Source organism: Mercenaria mercenaria, chromosome 17 (assembly GCF_021730395.1).
Source record: "Mercenaria mercenaria strain notata chromosome 17, MADL_Memer_1, whole genome shotgun sequence".
In the NCBI taxonomy this organism is placed as follows: domain Eukaryota; kingdom Metazoa; phylum Mollusca; class Bivalvia; order Venerida; family Veneridae; genus Mercenaria; species Mercenaria mercenaria.
Genome location: NC_069377.1, coordinates 46545985 through 46570542, shown reverse-complemented (window position 1 = coordinate 46570542; position 24558 = coordinate 46545985). Strand labels below are relative to the sequence as shown.

Genomic DNA, 24558 nt, shown 5'->3' with positions numbered 1-24558 from the left:
CTGGCCCTAACCCTTACCCTGCTGTTGATCTGCACTGGTCGCAAAGGCTGAATAAATCGTGTCCAGCATGATAAGGACTGAACACTACAACTTCCCTTTTCCAAATGAAACATTGCTAGTACATTTCAACAAGTGAATAAACGCTACCTGCAAATAAAGACTACCATTGGACTCTACTACTCTGGTTTTCATGTACTGTTTTTATTGGTAAGAGGGCTCAGTTCTACCAGTTGAGAGGCAGAGAGTTCTGTCCTTAGATGTTTGACAGGAGCCTCCTATCTTTCGTCTGTTTTTTCTCCAGCTCAGTTCCTTGTAGGGAAGTTGTCAGTTACTTGCTGATTACTTGTAAATACAGAACATTGATAGGTTATCTGACTGTCAAACATACCTGTGATGCTGTTGAAATACTCTTAAACAAACACCAATATGACAGCTCAGTCTGTTTGGCAAATGGTTTCTATTTCTATACAACCATAGCATTATGCAAATTATTTATGTGTCATTCATCTCTTTTGAGATTTGCACAGGGTGCCCACACTTAAAAGAATTTTTTAAGAATATAAAGGGATGGAATTTTTAGAGTATCAAAAAATTGTCAAGGAAGTTTTAAAAGTATCAAGGAAGTTTATTTTATGTGGACATTAATGGTCAGTGGCTGACTGTAGGGGTGGTTATAGGCCAACATGTTGAAATATAGAAGTTTGCAAAGTTTCTTAAAATTTGATGAAAGGGTTTAGTTTCCTTTGAGGAAATGGCTTGTTGTCATGTAATTTTGTAGTTAACAAAATAAAGATAATAATTTGTGTAAAAAACACAGTGTCACAGAAATTGTCAGAGAAAACTGCTCTATTACAGAAAAATGTTAAAGGAAAGTACAGGAATTTTGTGACTGCCAATTTGTCAGAACCCGGTAGTTTAGAAATCAAGGCACATGACATCAAGAGAAGTGGCCATTTAACTGTCATTAAATTTCAATATTACTTGGTTGAAATGTTTTGTTTTTGTAAAATTTCAGTGGATTGTTGGGACGGTAACAACGATGAACCAGTTATATACCACGGTCACACACTGACTTCAAAAATCTCTTTTCGACATGTAATCGAAGCAATAGACAAATACGCATTTGACACTTCGCAGTAAGTGTAACAATTTTTTGTGTGCAGTGGTGTTCATTGTGACACTAAAATACATTAAATATTTATTGCATCACCCTGATGATATTGATAACTATGTTTGTTGTATCACATCTATTACATATTTATGTTGAAAAGAATACTGACTATAAGAATTTCATCCAGCCTGTGACAGAAATTTTGTTAAATTTATTCTAGGAGGTGCCTCTTGCATCTTCCCATTCATACTAAAACAGTATAATGAACTGTAAATTGAAAGAAAGGTAAAAAGTTGAACACTTGATTGGAGAAAATGTCTATTTTATTGAAGTCTTGGAAATGATGACTCCAGCAATCTTTCTCATTCTGTTTGTTATTGATGTATATGCAATTCAGCAGTCTATTAATGTCAGAGGAGCCATGATTTATACCTGATTCAGCACTTTTACTTCTATCAGACAATCCCTTCTGTCACGTTCTTAATATTCTGTCATTGTACTGAAATATGTGCTTTAATCTAACGCTGTTTAGTATTACGTTTACCTGTGATGAAAATGAGAAGGGTGCTGGGCATGTTGATTGGTCAGTCTATGCATTGGTAAGAAAGTCCATAGACCTGATGGTTTCTGATGAAGAAATGTAGAATACCTATAGCCATCTTGTTTCATAATTGCTTGTCAGATTATGGAGCTCATAATGTATCATGTGAAGGTCACACTTGCAAAACCTTTGATAATGGTTTCACTAATTGAAGAACCTGTAGGCTTACATACACATACTTCAATAGAGCCGCGCCATGAGAAAACCAACATAGTGGGTTTGCGACCAGCAAGGATCCAGACTAGCCTGCGCATCTGCGCAGTCTGGTCAGGATCCATGCTGTTCGCTATCAAAGCCTATTACAGTTAGAGAAACAGTTAGCGAACAGCATGGATCCTGACCAGACTGCGCGGATGCGCAGGCTGGTCTGGATCCTTGCTGGTCGCAGACCCACTATGTTGATTTTCTCATGGCACGGCTCAATATATGATCCCTATTGTTTCTAGGGTTGCTATGTCAAAAGTCAAGGTCAGTTACTCTCACTCTTTTTATCATGATTTTATTCGCAGACTTGGTTTTGGTTGAAGATAGATTAAAGGTTGATTGACTGTGTTAAGTAGGTGACCTGAGTTGATTTTTAGGGATAATAAACCGAAAGGTCAACATTAGTGTTATGCCCTGGTATAAATTAGAGTCTGTTCAATGAGGTATAAGAATTTGTAGAAGGATGAAACTATTTTGACTATGATTAATGATAGGTTAGCAATTTGTTGAACATATTTTACAATGGCTGTTTTTACAAGAGTAAACATTTACTTTCTTGTAGCAGTACTAAGGGTTGATTTTTGTTCTGTAAAAGGTTTTGCCATTGATTCATCATTAAATAGTTGATGATTATATTGATAGTTTTCATCTTTCAAAAGTTTACAGCCACACCAGAGTTATAGCCCTTGACTTACTAAAAATATGCATAAAAAAGGCCTAAAGGTTGCGGCACATGTATCTCAAAAAGTATTTGACCTAGAGTCATGAAACATTTGGGGATTGTTATATTCCATGTGTTGTGAACCTGGTGTTCTGTTTGGCATTTCACTCAGCCAGACTAGAGTTATGGTCCTTGATTAAGTTAAAGATACACAAAGTCATGAAGTGCTCACAAGTTCATGTTACAGTTATCTTGAAAAATATTTCACCTAGAGTCATGAAACCATGTACAGTGGCAGAAAGTTGGTGGGAGCACCTATGTCCAATGGACACATTATCTAGTTAATATACTAAGGAGGTTCAAATTTATCATAAAAAAATCTGCTTTTATGTACTAAGATAAAGCAGTGTTAAGTTTAGAATATTGGATGAGATAATATTTCATTTCCTCTTCGAAAGGTTAATTATCCCCCGATGAAAGTCGGAGGGATGTAGTTTTGGCGTTGTCCGCCCTTCCGTCCGTCTTTCCGTCCGTCCGTCCTTCTGTCTTTCCGTCCGTCCGGAGCCATATCTAGGAAATGGTTCGGAATATTTATTTAAAACTTCATATACATGTTCACCACTATGAGTTCTTGCGGCCCGTCAAGTTTCAGTCAGATTGCCCAAGTAACACCAGAGTTATGGCCCTTAGAAGTTTTTGTATTAACTATATAGGGTACTATAAATATGGCAATTTCTGCATCATAACTTTTGATATATTTGACTTAGAACTATGAAACTTAAACAGAATTTAGATCACCATAATGTGGTTGTGTACACACATTTCATTCGGATTTATTTTGTAAATTAAGAGTTATTGCCCTTTAATTGTATAAAAATCCACATTTTTAGCTCATCTGATTTTTTGAAAAAAAATGATGAGTTATTGTCATCACTTGAGCGGTTGTCGGCGTCTGCGTCGGCGTTGCCTGGTTAAGTTTTATGTTTAGGTCAGCTTTTCTCCTAAACTATCAAAGCTATTGCTTTGAAACTTGGAAGACTTGTTCACCATCATAAGCAGACCCTGTACATCAAGAAACATAACTCCATCTTGCTTTTTGCAAGAATTATTGCCCCTTTTGGACTTAGAAAATCAGTTTTCTTGTTAAGTTTTATGTTTAGGTCAGCTTTTATCCTAAACTATCAAAGCTATTGCTTTGAAACTTGCAACACTTGTTCACCATCATAAGCTGACCCTGTACAGCAAGAAACATAACTCCATCCTGCTTTTTGCAAGATTTATGGCCCCTTTTGGACTTAGAAAATATCAGATTCTTGGTTAAGTTTTATGTTTAGGTCAACTTTTTCTCTTAATAAACTATCAAAGCTATTGCTTTGAAACTTGCAACACTTGTTCACCATCATAAGCTGACCCTGTACAGCAAGCAACATAACTCCATCCTGCTTTTTGCAATAATTATTGCCCCTTTTGGACTTAGAAAATCATTTTCTTGGTTGAGTATTATGTTTAAGGCAACTTTTCTCATAAACTATCAAAGCTATTGCTTTAAAACTTGCAACAGTTTTTCACAATCATAAGTGGACACTGAGCATCAAGAAACATAACTCTATCCTGCTTTTTGCAAGAATGATGGCCCTTTTTAGACTTAGAAAATCATGGGTAGGACAATATTTCTATTATACAAAAAAAATCAGATGAGTGTCAGCACCCGCAAGGCGGTGCTCTTGTTATACATAACAAACTTACCATTTGGTAGAATTTCGTTAAATTTCTTTCATTCTTTTCCATGAACATTTATTGTAAACATGTGAAGTTGTGTACCCACACCTGGTCACCCCCTTACCTTGATCACACACCTCCCCCCCCCCCAACCCCCCCCCCCCCCCCCCCAAAAAAAAATTCCTTATTTTAGATTTTTTTCAAACAAACTTCATATACATGTTCACCACTATGAGGTTATGGGGCCCATCAAGTTTCAGACAGATTGCCCAAGTAACACCAGAGTTATGGCCCTTAGAAGTTTCTAGTGTTAACTATATAGTATATATAGTAATCCACATATTTGTACATAACAAACTTACCATTTGGTAGAATTTCATTAAATTTCTTTCATTCTTTTCCATGAACATTTATTGTAAACATGTGAAGTTGTGTACCCACACCTGGTCACCCCCTTACCTTGATCACACACCTGCCCCCCCCCCCCCCCCCCCCCCCCCCCCCCCAAAAAAAAAAAAAAAAAATTCCTTATTTTAGATTTTTTTCAAACAAACTTCATATACATGTTCACCACTATGAGGTTATGGGGCCCATCAAGTTTTCAGACAGATTGCCCAAGTAACACCAGATTTTATGGCCCTTAGAAGTTTCTAGTGTTAACTATATAGGGTACTATAGATCTATAGATATGGCAATTTCTGCATCGTAACTTTTGATATATTTGACCTAGAACTATGAAACTTTAACAGAATTTAGAGCACTATAATGTGGTTGTGCGCAGACAATTTTGTATGGATTTCTTTTGTAACTTCAGAGTTATTGCCCTTTAATTGTATAAAAATCCACATATTTGTACATAACAAACTTACCATTTGGCAGAATTTCATTAAATTTCTTTCATTCTTTTATGTGAACATTTATTATAAACGTGTGAAGTTGCGCACCCACACCTAGTCACCCACTTGCCTTGGTCACACCCCCTCCCCCTCCCAACCCCTCTCCCCCCACCAAAAAAAAAAATAAATAATTTTTTTTTTTCATTTCTTATTTTAGATTTTTTTCAAACCTTCCAAGTTGTACCATTCCCCCACCTCACTTCTCCACTCAGTCATGCCCACCACTGATCATGCATCCTCTGCCCCCTCCCCCAACCACCAACTTCACCCTTTTACCCTTTTTTTTTTTCATGTTTAATTTTCAATCAATATTTATAATCAGCATGTGAAATTTTGTTTCCTCTCCCGTTCTCCTGCACCCCTACCCCCTAAAAAATAAATATATACATATATATATTTCCATTCCTTTTTTTTTTTTTATGCCCCCGAAGGGAGGCATATTAGTTTTCAACTGTCCGTCCGTTCGTTCGTTCGTTCATTCGTTCGTTCGTTCGTCACAATGTTAACTTTTTGCATGAAGGCACTTTACTCGCGAACCACTGCACCCAGGACCTTAAAACTTCACATGCTGATAGTACTTATTGAGTACACCACCCCTACTGACTTTGGGGTCACCAGGTCAAAGGTCAAGGTCACAGGGGCCAACGTTAACTTTTTGCATGAAGGCACTTAACTCGCCAACCACTGCACCCAGGACCTTAAAACTTCATGTGCTGATAGTACTTACTGAGTACACCACCCCTACTGACTTTGGGGTCACCAGGTCAAAGGTCAAGGTCACAGGGGCCAACGTTAACTTTTTGCATGAAGGCACTTTACTCCCCAACCACTGCACCCAGGACCTTAAAACTTCACATGCTGATAGTACTTATTGAGTACACCACCCCTACTGACTTTGGGGTCACCAGGTCAAAGGTCAAGGTCACAGGGGCCAACGTTAACTTTTTGCATGAGGGCACTTTACTCGCGAACCACTGAATCAGGACTTTCAAACTTCACATGCTGATAGTACTTATTGTACCCCCCGACAACAAAGTTGTAAGGGGGGGGGGGGGGGGGGGGTATGCTGGTTTCAGGTTGTCTGTCTGTCTGTCCGTCTGTCCGTAGACGCAATCTTGTGCGCACCATCTCTCCGTATCCCCTTGACAGAATTTAATGAAACTTCACACAAGTGATCAGTAACAACAGTAGTTGTGCATGGGGCATGTTAGGTTCTTTTAGAAAAAAAATTTGCAGAGTTATGGAACTTTGTTTTTTTGTTACTATACTATATACATAGACACAGTCTTGTGCGCACCATCTCTCCTCATCCCCTTGACACAATTTAATGAAACTTCACACAAGTGATCAGTACCAACAGTAGTTGTGCATGGGGCATGTTAGGTTCTTTTAGAAAAAAAAATTTCAGAGTTATAGGACTTTGTTTTTTTGTTACTATACTATATACATAGACACAATCTTGTGCGCACCATCTCTCCTCATCCCCTTGACAAAATTTAATGAAACTTCACACAAGTGATCAGTAACAACAGTAGTTGTGCATGGGGCATGTTAGATTATTTCAGAAAAAAAATTTGCAGAGTTATTGGACTTTGTTTTTTTTTGTTACTATACTATATACATAGACACAATCTTGTGCGCACCGTCTCTCCTCATCCCCTTGACACAATTTAATGAAACTTCACACAAGTGATCAGTAACAACAGTAGTTGTGCATGGGGCATGTTAGGTTCTTTCAGCGACAAAAATTGCAGAGTTATGGGACTTTGTTTCTTGTTAACATACTATGTACATACAGTCTGCTTATGCAATCTTGTGCGTGCCTAATCTACCAAACCCTTGCACACAATTTAATGAAACTTCACTCAAGTGATCAGTACCAACCCTAGTTGTGCATGGTGCATGTTACATTCTTTTAGATAAATATTCTGCATAGTAATGGGACTTTGTTTTTTGTTACTATACTGTATACATACAGTCTATATACATACAGTCCACATAATTATGCAGTCTTGTGTGCATCAAATTGCAATGTACTGTGTCAGTGCATGCGGGGGGTACATTCATCACCTTTAGTGATAGCTCTAGTTGAGTACACCAACCCTACTGACTTTGGGGTCACCAGGTCAAAGGTCAAGGTCACAGGGGCCAACGTTAACTTTTTGCATGAAGGCACTTTACTTGCGAACCACTTCACCCAGGACCTTCAAACTTTACATGCTGATAGTACTTTATGAGTACACCAACCCTACTGATTTTGGGGTCACCAGGTCAAAGGTCAAGGTGCTGCGGGGGCATTTGTCACCATTAGTGACAGCTCTTGTTTTTTTAAATGTTCAAACCTTCAACATGTTAAGTTGTGACTGCACAAACCTTGCCCTCAGCCATGTTCAAGATATCTTACCTGTGTTCTCTTAAGGACAACTGTCCTTTTAAGTTCAAATGTACATGTTAAACAGCAACACCTGGTGCCAAACAACTCGAAGACAATATTTCATTCCAGTTAAACTTAAGCTCACATTTCAATTAACTGCATTTAATTTTAAAAGGTGAGCTTATTACAGTAAGCATATCCCATTCAAAATAAATTCTTTAGTCAGGGTCATAGTATCATACATTTATTATATACTCTTTAATTAAACATTTGTTTTCTGTTAAATTGATTTTGACTAATGAAATTATTTGCTTCTTATTAACATCCTTTCAGGTTTTGCCGGATATATCTTTTTGCCATTCCTCACCACAAACCCTTTCGGCGGGGGATACCAATTCATCGAATTTGCTTGTTCCTATAAGGATAAGGTTTATTGTAGTACTTCCTTTATTTCAGATACCCTGTGATATTATCCATCGAGAACCACTGTAGTTTAAAACAGCAGCGTGTTATGGTTGATCACATGACCTCCATATTTGGTGATAAATTGTACTGTGGTACCATCGATGAAAAACGAGTACGGCTTCCAAGTCCTGAGGACCTCAAGGGAAAAATTTTAATTAAGGTACACTTAACTAACCACATGCGTCTTGCATGTTCTGTAATGAAGGACTGGTTGTAGAAATTTTCATCCACGCAATATCAGGTTTGTTAAGGAGATTGGACTAATTAACTTTGGATTTTTTTTGCAAAGATCGGATAATTACTTTTTTGTATGATGACATTTAATTGTTGCTGAGGAAAGATTAAGAGCAGTCTGTTATTGCCCTAATTAGTATGGTAGACATGTATATACAAACTGAAATAAAGCAAGAAATAATAGTTTTACCAGTGAACTGATGATCATTTGATCATTGTTACCTGCGGCCTGAAGGCCGCAGGTATATTGGAATGCAACAAGTAGTGTAGCACATGGGGAAATGGGTGATATCACGTGACTTTTTACCGATATGTGATTGGTTTATCGCATTTATGGAACGCCGTTTTCGCAATATAGCTGGCGAGCTATATGATATATAGAGAAATGCTTGTGATCTGAATTCGTCATTCATTATTGCATATAATTTATTCAAACTTTCAGTAATGATCAATATTGATACTTAGTTGTGCATAAGAGATTTTTAAATGCTCTTTAATTTCCTGGATTATGGTTCTGTGTTGTTTTACTCTATATGTCAACGACGTCCAGGTGAAAGCATAAATCACATTTGTGACAGCTCTAGTAAAGTGTTTCAATAGTCAAGGAATGTGACCAGTTGAGATAAAAGCTATGTTATACATAAAAAGAAAATATAGTTATTTTGCTCAAAACAGTGACTTTCAGAATTAAGAAATACCAAAGAGCTATAAAAATAAATTTAGATTAGATTAAAAATAGATTATCTCCTGTTGCGATTCTGTGTATTTCATACTTATTTGGAAATGTATATTTCATAGATCTACTTGTAAAACACGTAGAATGAAGTAATATTTCCTACATTAAAGCGTAATGGTACGATAAAAAAACAAGCTCGCTTTTCACCCATAAATTACTTTTTAGACTGTGGTCACACAAACCAATAACAATTTCTGGTCTGTTTAACTTCTGGCCGCAGGAAATCTTTCGACTTGTTAAGCTCTTAGATTGCTCTCAGGTTGATAGTGTTTGATAGTTTTATACATCTTTGAAATCAAGTCTGTAGCAGGTATATAGGAGTTGTCTTACAGTTGGTCATGCAGTTTGTCAGTCAGACTGCTGTAGAAATTTTTATACGCCCGAAGGGATGTATTAAGACCTTGGTGTCCGTCCTTTTTGTGTGTCTGTCTGTTAGCAATTTTGTATCCGCTCTGTAACTCTTGAACCCCTTGAAGGATTTTGAAGAAACTTGACACAAATGTTCACCACATCGAGACAACGGGCAGAGCGCATGTTTTGGATGATTCACTTCAAGGTCAAGGTCACACTTGGGGGTCAAAGGTCATATGACTTTTTAGCTCGACTGTACGAAGTATAAGGAGAGCTATCCTACTCGACCCGGCGTCGGTGTCGGTGTCTTTCCGCGTTCCCACCTTGGTTAAAGTTTTTTTTACACTTTCTCTTTTTTCAACTTGTCTCTGTAATTACTTGATGGATTTGATTCAAACTTAAAATACTTATTCCTCATCATCATCCACATCATCTGACATAAGGGCCATAACTCTGGCACCAATATTTCATGAATTATCCCCCCTTTTCACTAAGTCTTAGATTTTCATGTTGAAGTTTTGATGCACTTTCACTCTATCTCTGTTATTACTGAATGGATTTGATTCAAACTTAAAATAGTTGTTCAGCATCATCACTCACATCATATGACACAAGGTGCATAACTCTGGCACCATTTTTTCATGAATTATACCCCTTTTTACTTAGAATTTCAGGTTAAAGTTTTGGTGCACTTTCACTCTGCCTCTGTTATTACTGAATGGATTTGATTCAAACTTAAAATAATTGTTCAGCATCATCACCCACATCATATGATACAAGGTGCATAACTCTGGCACAATTTTTCATGAATTATTCCCCTTTTTACTTAGAATTTCAGGTTAAAATTTTATGCACTTTCTCTCTATCTCTGTTATTACTGGATCTGATTCAAACAAACAATTGTTCAACATCATTACCCTTATCGTGTGACACAAGGTGCATACAGTGGTGTGGGAGACATATTGATTTACTCCAGTCTGTGTGTCTGTGTGTGTGTGTGTCTGTCACAAAGCTTGTCCGCACTCTAAGTCGAACATTTCTCATCCAGTTTTCACCAAACTTGAACAAAATCAGTCCAGCCTTCTTGGAGTTATGGCCCTTGGATCTTTTTACTCTGTCCGCACTCTAATTCGAATATTTCTCATCCAATCTTCACCAAACTTAAACAAAATGTGTTTGACCATGAGACCTCGGCCAAGTTCGATAACTAGCCAAATCGGTCCAGGCATTTTGGAGTTACGGCCCTTGAATTATCGAAAAATTGGCCTTTTTACTCATGTCCGCACTCTTAATCAAACATTTCTCATCCGATCTTCACCAAACTTGAACAAAATGTGTTTGACCATGGGACCTCGGCCAAGTTCGATAACTAGCCAAATTGGTCCAGGCATTTTGGAGTTATGGCCCTTGAATTATCGAAAAAATCCGTCTGTTTACTATTGTCCGCTCTCTAAGTCGAACATTTCTCATCCGATCTTCACCAAACTTGAACAAAATGTGTTTGGCCATAAGACCTTACCCAAGTTCGATAACTAGCCAAATCTGCTCAGGCACTTTTGATTTATGGCCCTTGAATTACTGATTGGATCCACTCATCCAGACCATCTGATTGGATCCACTCGTCTAAAACAACTAGAGAAACTAACATTTTTCATAGGGGCAGTTGTGGGAGACATGCGCTTTTCTCAAAAGCATCTCTAGTTATTGAATGGATTTGATTCAAACTTAAAATAGTTGTTCAACATCATCACCCACACCATATGACGCAAGGTGTAAAACTCTGGCACCAATTTTTCGTTAATTATTCCCCCTTTTTACTTAGAATTTTAGGTTAAAGTTTTGATGCACTTTCACTCTGTCTCTGTTATTACTGAATGGATTTGATTCAAACTTAAAATAGTTGTTCAACATAATCACCCACACCATATGACACAAGGTGCATAACTCTGGCACCAGTATTTAATGAATTATGCCCCTTTTTGCTTACGATATACTTATATAGTGTTTTGATACATTTTATTTTTACCTCTCTTATTACTTTAAGTTGATATTTTTGACATAGACTCAGGCTATTGTGCAATATCTTCAACCACAATTGGACTCATTAAACACTCCAGTGACAGCTCTAGTTTCCTCAGATGTGCCCAGTTTCACTATCCAGCATCGAAATAGTCGAGCGTGCTGTCTCCTGTGACAGCTCTTGTTTCATGTCTGCTCTGTAACCCTTGAACTGCTTGGAGGATTTTAAACAAACTTGGCACAAATGATCACCACATCGAGACGACATGCAGAGCACATGTTTCGGATGGCTTGCTTCAAGGTCAAGATCACACTTAGGGGTCAAAAGTCATACCTTCGAGCGTATATTGCTCTGCATTGCGGTGCTCTTGTTATGGTGTGAACTACTTCCACACTTTGAAAGGGATTCCAATGAAAATTCATACGCAGCCACAATTACCATACAGTGTACATGTGCATGACATTACTTCTTTCATGTTGACCAAAGTATTTTGAGTTATGCACCCTTAGACAAAATGTGAATACTGAATGATTTATGCATGAAAGTTAGCGATACTCTATTCACACAAATGCAGCAGCATTATGACCCCTTTTCTAGAAAAAAATATGTATACTGCTAGTATTGGTGATTTTTGTGTGTTTCATATATTATTAACTGATGATATTACAGGAAACTGTGACTCATGTTATTGCCTCTTGACATTATAGTTGCTTCCAAGTCATTCTTTGCAGTTTGGTATTGATATTTGATTAGGTGTCCTAGTTGCAGCTTATAGATTCTTATAGATTTTATTAGTTGCAGCAGTAACACAAATACCGTATGATCATTGGCATTTGTAAAATTTGACATTAGGCAAATTTATGTTCTTACGAAATTGCAATTTTGGCTAAACTATGAACTTGCATGCATACAGAATTATGTGACTTTTTGCAGTACCTTGTAATATTGAAGGTAACAATTTTAGATAACTTAGTTTATTATCATAATAGAGTTTATTATCATAACAGATTAAACTTATATAATTTTTCACAAGTTTTCTGTTTATGTTTTTATGCCGCCGAATTTGGGCATATTAAAATTGCACCATCCGGCTGTGCATCTGTCCATGTAAATTGTACGGACTGTAAATCTGCCATCAATTAACTTTATCAAAGGAATTTTGAAATGACTTGGCATAAATGTTCACCATAATGAGATGACGTGTCATGCGCAAGACCTAGACCCCTAGCTCCAATGTCAAGGTCACACTTAGAAGTCAAAGGTTAACATGGTCTGTTTCTTGTCTGGTCCATAACTCTGCCATTTATCAAAGGATTTGAAAATAATTATACGCAGATGTTAACCATATTGCGAAGATTTGTCGCTCTTATGACCCGGGTCTCTGAGGTCAAGGTCACAAAATGATTCATACCTGAATTATTCTGGTATATTTTGCACAGACAACTGTAGCATTCTTGGGCATGCTTCCGGGGGCATTTGTCACTAAAGACGACAGCTTTTGTTATTAATTTTATTTAACATAAGAAATAAAACAGGTTTTGGTACATTTGAACTGCAAATTTCTCTTGCAGTTTTTCTCTCAAATAGGAAAGTAGAATAAGAAATAGAAACCATTATGCTGCAGTCGTATATCATTGTGTCTGGTCCAGACCTTAAAAGAAAATGGAGACAAATTTAGTAATTGAATTCCTGCAACATTTATCTTCATTTTATTTTGTTAAATTACGTCTAAAGGAATCTGATAGCTTTCTCAGATACTACAAGAGATGTTTAGATTTCAGATTTTAACCATTTTTGAGACAATTGTTACCCAGTATATATCATAATGAAAGATAAATTTGAGATGACTGCTATTTCAGAAGAAATATAGGGAGATATATTTATAATGCAGATGCTATTTCTGAAGGTTTATTGTGTGTTGTGAGAGGTTTATTGTGTGTTGTGAGACATACATTTGTCAGGAATAGCTGGCTCAGCTGTGTAATAATTTCACAAAGACATTATTCAGATTTGTTTAAAAAAAACAACAAAAAAAAACACAAGAGCTAAAAATAGAAAAACCTTCAGTTGACATCTCCTCTTGAGCTGGCCTGAATTTCACCAGACTTTTCCATTGGTCCCTTCTGCCAAGAACTAAGGCATCATGTGACCATAGTCTGCATGCTCACAGTCAATAGCATGTGAGAAGCTGTACATGAACCAGTAATTTGTACCTGTTGTTGAATTCATTGGCTGACTTTTTACACAGGGGAGAATGGTCGGACCAACTTCCATAGCTTAACACAAAGTAGGCTATCATATGTAACATCTATAAGAGACACTGCATTCACAATGTTTATGGTGTTTTTTTCTATACGATATGATTTTTGAGATAAGTCATCCAATTCTACTGATATTGACTTTCTCATAACCGAGTAGACTATTGAGACGGTGCACAGACTATTGCTGTAATAGATTGTGTCTAGAGACAAATTACTAAAAACTGCAATATTTACGGTGTCCATATCTATTAGAGAAGTGACCGTCTGTTGATAAATGAAGCCTGTTATAGATATTGACTGGGTGTATGGAATCAAGAACCAGACAACCATTTATAGATAGTCATTCTGACTGTGTTTTCAGAATCAATGACTCCAGACAGGAAGGGCTGTTAATGGGATATGCAATAAATATGATACTATCATACATTGACTGAAATTTCATTTCCTTGTGTCGGGATGATAATATTGCATAAGATAAAAATAATGTAATGAAAATAAGTTATGTTTAATACTTTTTACTTTACATTTATATAGCTTGTTCAATACATTGTTGCTCTATCATTCCAGTCTATATGTATTCAGCAAAAATACTTTTCATTGGCCTTAACATGTCCTGTAGTTCATTTTGGAAGTGAAATGTGTATATGTGTAAATTCTCTTCAAAGGTGGAAATTCTTAGCTACAGTAAAGGGGTTAGAATTTACACAAAATATGAAAGTTGTTTTACATTACATGGTAAGACATTGTCTGCAGTTGAAAGTGGTTTTACATTACAGGGTAAGACATTGCCTGCAGTTGAAAGTGGTTTTACGTTACAGGGTAAGACATTGTCTTCAGTTGAAAGTGGTTTTACATTACAGGGTAAGACATTGTCTGCAGTTGAAAGTGGTTTTACATTACAGGGTAAGACATTGTCTGCAGATGAAAGTGGTTTTACATTACAGGGTAAGACATTGTCTGCAGTTGAAAGTGGTTTTACATTACAGGGTAAGACATTGTCTGCAGATGAAAGTGGTTTTACATTACAGGGTAAGACATTGTCTGCAGTTGAAAGTGGTTTTACATTTGCAAAGTAATTCAAATATTTACCTTTCAGGGTAAGAAGTTACCTCCATATGAAAGTTGTATTTCATTACAGGGTAAGAAGTTACACTCCTGAAAATTAATTCAAATTTTGCATTACAGGGTAAGAAGTTACCTACATATGAAATTTGTATTTCATTACAGGGTAAGAAGTTACTCTCCTGAAAATTAATTCAAATTTTGCATTACAGGGTAAGACATTGTCTGCAGTTGAAAGTGGTTTTACATTTGAAAAGTAATTCAAATATTCACCTTACAGGGTAAGAAGTTACCTCCATATGAAAGTTGTATTTCATTACAGGGTAAGAAGTTACACTCCTGAAAATTAACTCAAATTTGGCATTACAGGGTAAGAAGTTACCTACTTATGAAAGATATATTTCATTACAGGAAAGAAGTTACTCTCCTGAAAATTAATTCAAATTTTGCATTACAGGGTAAGAAGTTACGTACTTATGAAAGATATATTTCATTACAGGAAAGAAGTTACTCTCCTGAAAAGTAATTCAAATTTTGCATTACAGGGTAAGAAGTTACCTACATATGAAAGTTATATTTCATTACAGGAAAGAAGTTACTCTCCTGAAAAGTAACTCAAATTTTGCATTACAGGGTAAGAAGTTCTGTCCATATGAAAGTTGTGTTATGTCACAGTGCGAGAAGTTACTTTCCTGAAAAGTAGTTCAAAATTTTGCATTACAGGGTAAGAAGTTACCTGCATATGTAGTTGTATTTCATTACAGAGTAAGAACTCTGCTGAAAAGTAATTTGAATTTTGCATTACAGGGTAAGAAGTTATGTCCATATGAAAATTGTTTCATAACAAGGAAAAGGTACTCTTCTGAAAAGTAATTCCAGTTTTGTATTACAGGGTAAGAAGTTACCTGCATATATAACTGATGAAGGAGAGGTTACAGATGAAGATGAAGGGGCAGAGTCAGAGAAAAAGAAGAACAACAAAAAGGTATATACATCATTTACAGAAATGTATATCTGTATATCCTCAGATGTATAATTTGTTGAAGAAGTAAATTTTATCAGACAATACTTCAGCAATGTTTTGGTTAGAATGTTATGTGATGGCAGGCAGTAAACTTAGTTGTACTTCCTACTTATCACTGGTGTCTTATGATTTACATGTGGCAGTGGAAGAGAACAAAATTAGAACAAATGTGTCTAGGCATAGTTTAATATCATAAAACATTTATTCATACAGTATGAATAAAGTATAGCCTTGTGTTAATGCTGCCTGAAGAACAAGTACTTTTCTACAATGGCAGCTTTCTTGTAGTAAAATTTACATCTACAAGCAAACTTCTGTCTTCACACTGATGTTTGGATACAGAAAAAAATCTAGTAGAAGATCCTTTGGAAGCAGAAAACACAAACAAGCAAAAATATAGCTGAGTCTATTTAGAGTCTGTTCGGGAGAGTAAAATGTGTCCTGAAGCACTGGCTTAAGCTTAACTCCATTGGACCAGAAATGGTTATAATGTCATGTTCTTGCACAGGGTGCTTTTTACAACCTCTGCATAGTGCTTACAGACTGCACTTAAATATATCTACAAAAGTTTCTTTTATGAGCATCAAACACAGCAAAGCAAAGTTATGGCAGACTCTGGAGTTCCCAATTTATTATGCCCCCCTTTGAAAAAGGAGGGGTATATTGTTTTGCAGATGTCGGTCGGTCGGTCGGTCGGTCGGTCGGAATGTAGACCTATCCGTTTCCAGATGATAACTCAAGAACGCTTGGGCCTAGGATCATGAAAGTTGATAGGGAGGTTGGTCGTCACCAGTAGATGACCCCTATTGATTTTGAGGTCTGTATGTCAAAGGTCAAGGTCACAGTGACCCTGAATAGTAAAACGGTTTCCGGATGATACTCAAGAACACTTGGGCCTAGGATCATGAAAGTTGATAGGGAGGTTGGTCATGACCAGCAGATGACCCCTATTGATTTTGAGGTCAGTATGTTAAAGGTCAAGGTCACAGTGACCCTGAACAGTAAAACAGTTTCCGGATGATAACTCAAGAACGCTTAGGCCTAGGATCACGAAAGTTGATAGTTAGGTTGGTCATGACCAGCAGGTGACCCCTATTGATTTTGAGGTCAGTATGTCAAAGGTCAAGGTCACAGTGACCAGGAACAGTAAAATGGTTTCCAGGCAATAATTCAAGAACGCTTGGGCCTAGTGTCAGGAAAATTGATAGTTTGGTTGGCCATAACCAGCAGATAAGCCCTATTGATTTTGAGGTCGGTATGTTAAAGGTCAAGGTCACAGTGACCCTGAACAGTAAAACAGTTTCCGGATGATAACTCAAGAACGCTTAGGCCTAGGATCACGAAAGGTGATAGGGAGGTTGGTCATGACCAGCTGGTGACCCCCATTGATTTTGAGGTCATTAGGTCAAAGGTCAAGGTCACATTGGCCAGGAACAGTTAAATGGTTTCTGATCTTCTTGTCCAAAACCATAGGGCCTAGGGCTTTGATATTTGGTATGTAGCAAAATCTAGTGGTCCTCTACCAAGATTGTACAGATTATTTCCCTGGGGTCAAATATGGCCCCACCCCTAGGGTCACATGGTTTATATAGCCTTATATAGGAAAAATCTTTGAAAAACCTCTTGTCCAAAACCACAGGGCCTAGGGCTTTGATATTTTGTATATGACATCATCTAGTGATCCTCTACTAAGATTATTCAAATTATTCCCCAAGGGTCAAATATGGCTCCGCCCTGTGGGTCACATGGTTTACATATACTTATTTACAGTGTGCATATAATTTCTGTTCCTTGTGCAATTACTTAATGCATCAAGGGGGGCATTTCGTGTTCGACGAGCTCTTGTTAAGAAACTTTTTTGAGGTTATTAGCTCATCTGATTTTTTGAAAAAAAATGATGAGTTATTGTCATCACTTGAGCGGTTGTCGGCGTCGGCGTCGGCGTCGGCGTCTGCGTCGGCGTTGCCTGGTTAAGTTTTATGTTTAGGTCAGCTTTTCTCCTAAACTATCAAAGCTATTGCTTTGAAACTTGGAATACTTGTTCACCATCATAAGCTGACCCTGTATAGCAAGAAACATAACTCCATCTTGCTTTTTGCAAGATTTATGGCCCCTTTTGTACTTAGAAAATATCAGATTTCTTGGTTAAGTTTTATGTTTAGGTCAACTTTTCTCCCAAACTGTCAAAGCTATTGCTTTGAAACTTGGAATACTTGTTCACCATCATAAGCTGACCCTGTACAGCAAGAAACATAACTCCATCTTGCTTTTTGCAAGATTTATTGCCCCTTTTGGACTTAGAAAATCAGTTTTCTTGGTTAAGTTTTATGTTTAGGTCAGCTTTTATCCTAAACTATCAAAGCTATTGCTTTAAAACTTGCAACACTTGTTCACCATCATAAGTTGACCCTGTACAGCAAGAAACATAACTCCATCCTGCTTTTTGCAAGATTTATGGCCCCTTTTGGACTTAGAAAATCATTTTCTTGGTTAAGTATTATGTTTAGGTCAGCTTTTATCCTAAACTATCAAAGCTATTGCTTTAAAACTTGCAACACTTGTTCACCATCATAAGCTGACCCTGTACAGCAAGCAGCGTAACTCCATCCTGATTTTTGCAATAATTATTGCCCCTTTTGGACTTAGAAAATCATTTTCTTGGTTGAGTATTATGTTTAAGTCAACTTTTCTCATAAACTATCAAAGCTATTGCTTTAAAACTTGCAACAGTTTTTCACCATCATAAGTGGACGCTGTACATCAAGAAACATAACTCTATCCTGCTTTTTGCAAGAATGATGGCCCTTTTTAGACTTAGAAAATCATGGGTAGGACAATATTTCTATTACACAAAAAGAATCAGATGAGCGTCAGCACCCGCAAGGCGGTGCTCTTGTTTTTTTTTTTCAGTGGAACTAAAATGTTAGAAATACCACAAATGACAGTAGTGTGTTAACAATATATGATGTAATATATCTGATGCACAGTGATTTTATTTTCTGTTAATGCAATATTATAGTTAGATCATGCAAGCTATTTTCCCAATTAATATTTGTCATACCAAGCTGGTAATATTGTAATTGATTTACAACATGGAATGTTATTATGTTGCTTCCTGTGTATGAGAGAAAGCATTGAAATGTTACAGTCGTTAATTGTTCCAGTAGGAATGAGCATAACCAGCACATTTCTGTCAGTATTGGTGTTGTCAAAATAAGCTACTGAACAGTTGATTTTGATAGTATATAAATTTGCTTTCTTGAATGACATTTTTAGATTAATAGAAAAGTTGCCATTTGTAAAGCATGAAAAGCTCAACCTTGCTTTCTTCAAAGACATTCGGATTGTCATGATCAAGTGAAAGTAGGTTGCATTTGGTATGCTACTCATGTCTGCCTGCAGCCGCTTCATTGAAAAGATACTGGGATTGTCATAACAAGATATATAAAGTTGAATTTTACTGCTGTCTTGCTTCCTTGAAAGGTATTTGGACTGTCCTGAACCATGCAAATTTGTCTGCAATTTTACTTCCTTGGAGGACATTGGGATTGTCGTAAATGAGATGTAAAAAGTTGTCTTAATAAATCGCTAAATCTATCTGGAAACTGTCGTAGGTTAACATTGAGATTGTCATAACAGGATGTACAGAAACTTGCTTTTGCTAAAAAAAGAGGTTTCTTTTGCCAGAACACTGAAATCTGCCAGCAGACTTGTGTCCTTGAAAGACATTTGAAATGTACAACATAATACTAAGTTACTTAAATTCCTTGAATGACATAGGATTGTCATAACACAATATTGATAAATCACTCAAGTCTGTGAACCTTCTTGTAAAGAGATATATTCTTTATAATGGTAAATGGTGACTGAATAATGACTTTGCATATTCTAAAGACTTTTACAGGTATGTGCTAAGTTTTAAAAGTTTTTGATGTAACTGATGCAAATTCACTGTATTTAGCTTACCTGAGCATGTAGTACACATGATGGGCTTTTAGGATCAATGGATGTTCGTTACCCATCTGTCTGTTATACACATCTACACAATTTACTTCATACAGCTACTTCTTATGAACCATTTAATGCATTTTCACCAAACTTGACTAGAAGTATTCTAACATTGAGCTCTCTTTATTTTGTTCAAATGGTTCCAGTTGACTTAACTAAACAAGATGGCCACCAGAGCTAAAAATAGCAAAATGTGAAACTATTTTTGTCAAAAGTTGCAAAACCCAGAGCTTAGATATTTGATATGTAGCATTGTCTAATGGTCTTCAACTTAACTTTTAGCTCACCTGAGCACAAAGTGCTCAAGGTGAGGTATTGTGACAGGTCATTGTCAGGCATGCATCATCTGTCAACATTTGCCTTGTGAACACTCTAGAGGCCACAGTTGTGATCCAATCTGTATGAAACTTGGTCAGAATGTTTGTCTTGATGATCTCTAGGTCAAGTTTGAAACTGGGTCATGTGGGGTCAAAAACTAGGTCACTAGGTCAAATCAAAGGAAAAGCATGTGGACACTCTAGAGGCCACAGTTGTGACCCAATCTTTATGAAACTTGGTCAGAATGTTAACTTTGTCTTGATGATCTCTAGGTCAAATTTGAAACTGGGCCATGTGGGGTCAAAAACTAGGTCAGTAGGCCAGATCATAGGAAAAGCTTGTGAACATTCTAGAGGTCACAGTTTTGACCCAATCTTAATAAAACTTGGTCAGAATGTTCAATTTGATGATCTCTAGATCAAGTTCGAAACTGGGTCATGTTTGGTCAAAAACTAGGTCACCAGGTCAAATCAAAGAATAAGCTTGTTTATACCCTAAGGGTCACATTTGTGATTCTATCTTCATAAAACTTGGTCAGAATGTTTTTATCATGAATTCTTGGATTATTTCAAATCTGGGTCACATGGGGTCAAAAACTATATCACTAGGTAAAATCAAAGGAAAAGCTTGTATACACTCTAGAGGCCACTTTTTGCTCCAATCTTCCCGAAACTTTGTCAGAATGTTTTCATGAAATGGACAAGTTCGAATCTGGGTAAAAAACTAGGTCACTAGGTCAGATTAAAGAAAAAGCTTATTTACACTCAAGAGGCCACGTGCTTTGGTCAAATCTTAATGAAAATTGGTCAGAATATTTGTCTCCATGAAATCACTAGGTAAAATGTGTTTACACTGTTATAGTGTGTTACTCAGGTGAGCGACCTAGGGCCATCTTGGCCCTCTAGTTTCATGTCATGCCTGGGGCCTAAAAATTGGTCCTGCCCTTGGGTTCGCTTATTTTACATAGACTTATATAGGAAAAACATTAAAAATCTACTTGCCTAAACTGTCAAGGCCTAGAGATTGCATAATTGGCTTTAAGCATTTAGTAGTGGTCTTCTACTAGAATGATATAAATCATGGCCTTGGGGTCAAAATTAGCCCCACCATGGAGCTCATTATAGTTTTGTATAGTCTTATGTGAGAAAAGCTTTAAAAATCTTCTTGTTTCAAACCGAAATGCCCTGAGCTAAGATATTGGCATGTAGCATTGTGTAGTAGTCCTAAGGTCAAAATTGGCTCACCCTTTGATTCACCTGCTTTACATAGACTGTTGTTGGAAAAATTAAAAAAAAATCTTATTCTCTAAAACATCAAACCCTTGAGCTGAGGTGTTTGGCAAGTCATTTTGTGTAATGTTTTTTTTTTTTTTTCAAAGTTTATTCAAAATTAGTCTCAGGGACAAAGTCTAAATCCTCAAGCCCCAGAGCTTAGATATTTGGCATGTAGTATTGTGTAATGGTCATCTACCAAGTTTGCTTAAATCATGCCTCAGATTTCAAGATTGGCCCTGCTCTGGTGGTTGACTTACTTTACATTGACATATGTATACAGGAAAACTAAATTCAAGAATATTCTCATTCAAAATCTGTATTGCCGTGAGCTTAGATATTTGGAATGTTGCATTGGTAAGTAATTCTTTTCAAATTTTGTTTACAGTTGTGCCCTTCTGGTTAAAATTGGCTGCATTACCAACCGGACCCATGTACCCATTCAAGTCCAGACAGCAATAAAGGGCCAACAATGCCCTCTAGTTTTATGTTTTATGTATACAGTTTGCGCCCTTCTGGTTAAAATTGGCCGCATTACCAACCGGACCCATGTACCCATTCAAGTCCAGACAGCAATAAAGGGCCAACAGTGCCCTCTAGTTTTATGTTCTCTTCCAAAGAAGTCATGTTGACCAAATGATTTCTGTCCAGTAGCTTGTGAATGTTTTACCTGCATGTCAGTCATACTTTAATGTTAAACCTTACCCTGCTAAATTTCTATAATGAACTTGTCCATCTTTCAATTTGGACAGAACCATTAACTGTTAAAAGGGGTGCTTACAAAAAAGCTACTGACTGAATGGCGAACAGTGCAGATCATGATCAGTCTGTACAGATGTGCAGGCTGATCATGATCTACACTGGTCGCAAAGACAGAATCATTCATGTTCAGCATGATAAAGGTTAAATTGTCTTCAGAAGGTTTACATGCTTTACAAAAGGCAAATAGCAATTAGTAAATAATTAACAATGTGTGTGAATTTTTTACATATAACTGTAAACAGGCTTCTAAGGAACTATTGGACTGAATGTTTTCAAATTCTTCTTACGAAATGACCACTCCAAGTTAGGTTCCTATGGAAGGCTGGTGCGTCATGCTAATTGCCAAATCCTAAATGACATTTGCCAATTACTTAATGCTAAATGCCAAATACTTAATGCTAAATGTTACATACAAAATGCTGAATGTAAAATTGCTAATGCTTATTGCCAAATGATAAATGCTAATCGTTAAATTTTTTAACCTTATGAGTTAATGATCTGTATCTCTTAAACTAATCAATGTAACTCTTCATTATTTGAGAACATATAATGTTCTACTGGTCTGATTTGAAGCAGTAACATGTTCTACTGGCCATAGAACATTGAACAGAAACTGTTTACTCTAAAATAGTGGGAAAGAAGTTTTGTAATAGAGACAAAGTTGTATAACAACGGCCAGTGATTATTTAAAGGATGCATTCATATACTTATATATTCAGCTCTTTATTTGAATAAGCGCTTAGCAATAAGGATTTGCCATTTATTGTTTTGCATTTCTCCATTAACAATTAGAATCTGTCGTTTAACAATTTCTGTTTGACAGTCAGTATTTGACATTTAGCATTTGACAAATAGCATTTTTTCACTAAATATTTGTCATTTAGGTTCCATATATCTGACTTACCTTTCGGTAAAGTTTGCATGTGTTAGCTAGTACTATGTAAACTGGTTTCAAATAGCCAAGCCTTCATTTGACAGCTCTTGTTTTTTTCCAGGGTGGTGCTTTAATGAAACAAAATAAACTCAGGAATTGTCATTCTTAATGAATTATTGTGTGTGTATTTTACAGAGTAGTAATTTAAAGAAACAAAAATTAACAAGGACATTATCTAGCATGGTGAATTACTGTGTTTAAATGAATTTATTATTTAAAGAAACATGAATAGGCTAGGGAATGATAAAACTTCATTAACTGCTGTCTTTAAACTGAACCTCAATATTTTCCACGGCAGTGCTTTGATGAAATTTAGATTAGCTAGGGAATCGTCAGATTTAGTGAATTACTGTGTTTAAACATTTTTTTTTTATTTTCAGGATGGTGCTTTAAAGAAACATAAATTAGCAAGAGAACTGTCTGATGTGGTAAACTACTGTGTGTCCACAAGATTTGAGGACTTTCAGGTCTCGGCTCAAAAACGTAAGAATTTAACTTAAATGATTATTGTGATGTGGGCAATTCATTAGTTAAATTTTTATTTGGGAAAATAAATTGTTACTCATGACCATTTGGTTACCAGTCAGTAACTGTAGAATCCTTTGCCCCACAGCTGTTAAATTTCATGCAATAATTGCATGTGTTCAGCAGATGGCTGTGTATTGTATTTTGGGTCAGTAGAAACAAAAGGTCAAGGTCACTGTGACCTTAAGACTAAACTTTTTCTTCTCAATAACTGGAGAATGCATACAGCAGTCTAAGAACATGGGGTGATTGCCAGTAGGCAGTAGGTGACCCCTTTTCATTTTTTGGGTCATTGGGTCAAAAGTGAAGGGCACAGCTAACTCAGGATTGAAAAATGCATACCAATTAATTCCACCAGGCCATCATCGGAGGTATATTTGTTTTCCAAACAGGTCTAATACCATATATCTTTTAAATTTAGAATACACACTCAGGCCCATCTAAAACAGCACTTTCAGCTGAAACTACAAAATAATACCAGCCAGAGACATACTGTTTGATTTACCAGTTCTGTAACATGGTTTAGATAGAATTTCTTCATGATTTTGCCCCCAAAACAATTAAGCTTTACATCATTCAGAACTTTGTAAGTGTGAATTTATGTGTAATCATTTTGATTTATTGGCCAAATGTGTGCTTTTCAAAGGAAAGAGCAAAAAAAGGCTGAAATTGGCAAATTGTTTTTCCACTAGGAAATTACAACTATAGAGATTTTTTATGCCCCCAAAGGGAGGCATATTAGTTTTCAACTGTCCGTCCATTAGTTTGTCACAACGTTAACTTTTTACATGAAGGCACTTAACTCACGAACCACTGCACCCAGGACCTTCAAACTTCACGTGCTGATAGTACTTATTGACTACACGACCCCTACTGACTTTGGGGTCACCAGGTCAAAGGTCAAGGTCACCAGGTCAAAGGTCAAGGCGCTGCGGGGGCATTTGTCACCATTAGTGACAGCTCTTGTTTAAGTATTAAAAAGTTCCTGTTACCTCCTGTTTGAATCTTTAGCATATGATTT

General features: G+C 36.6%; 1 protein-coding gene across 1 annotated transcript in view; it reads left to right on the top strand.

Annotated features, from left to right (window-relative positions):
* The window catches only part of LOC123536068 (inactive phospholipase C-like protein 2), a 217652-nt gene that overhangs the window by 132996 nt on the left and 60098 nt on the right, over positions 1-24558 (top strand). Inside the window, exons 11-14 of the mRNA XM_045318863.2 lie at positions 1016-1136; positions 8023-8191; positions 15588-15680; positions 23393-23495. Of these exons, the coding sequence (XP_045174798.2) occupies positions 1016-1136; positions 8023-8191; positions 15588-15680; positions 23393-23495 (486 nt within the window). The remainder of the gene's footprint in view (positions 1-1015; positions 1137-8022; positions 8192-15587; positions 15681-23392; positions 23496-24558) is intronic.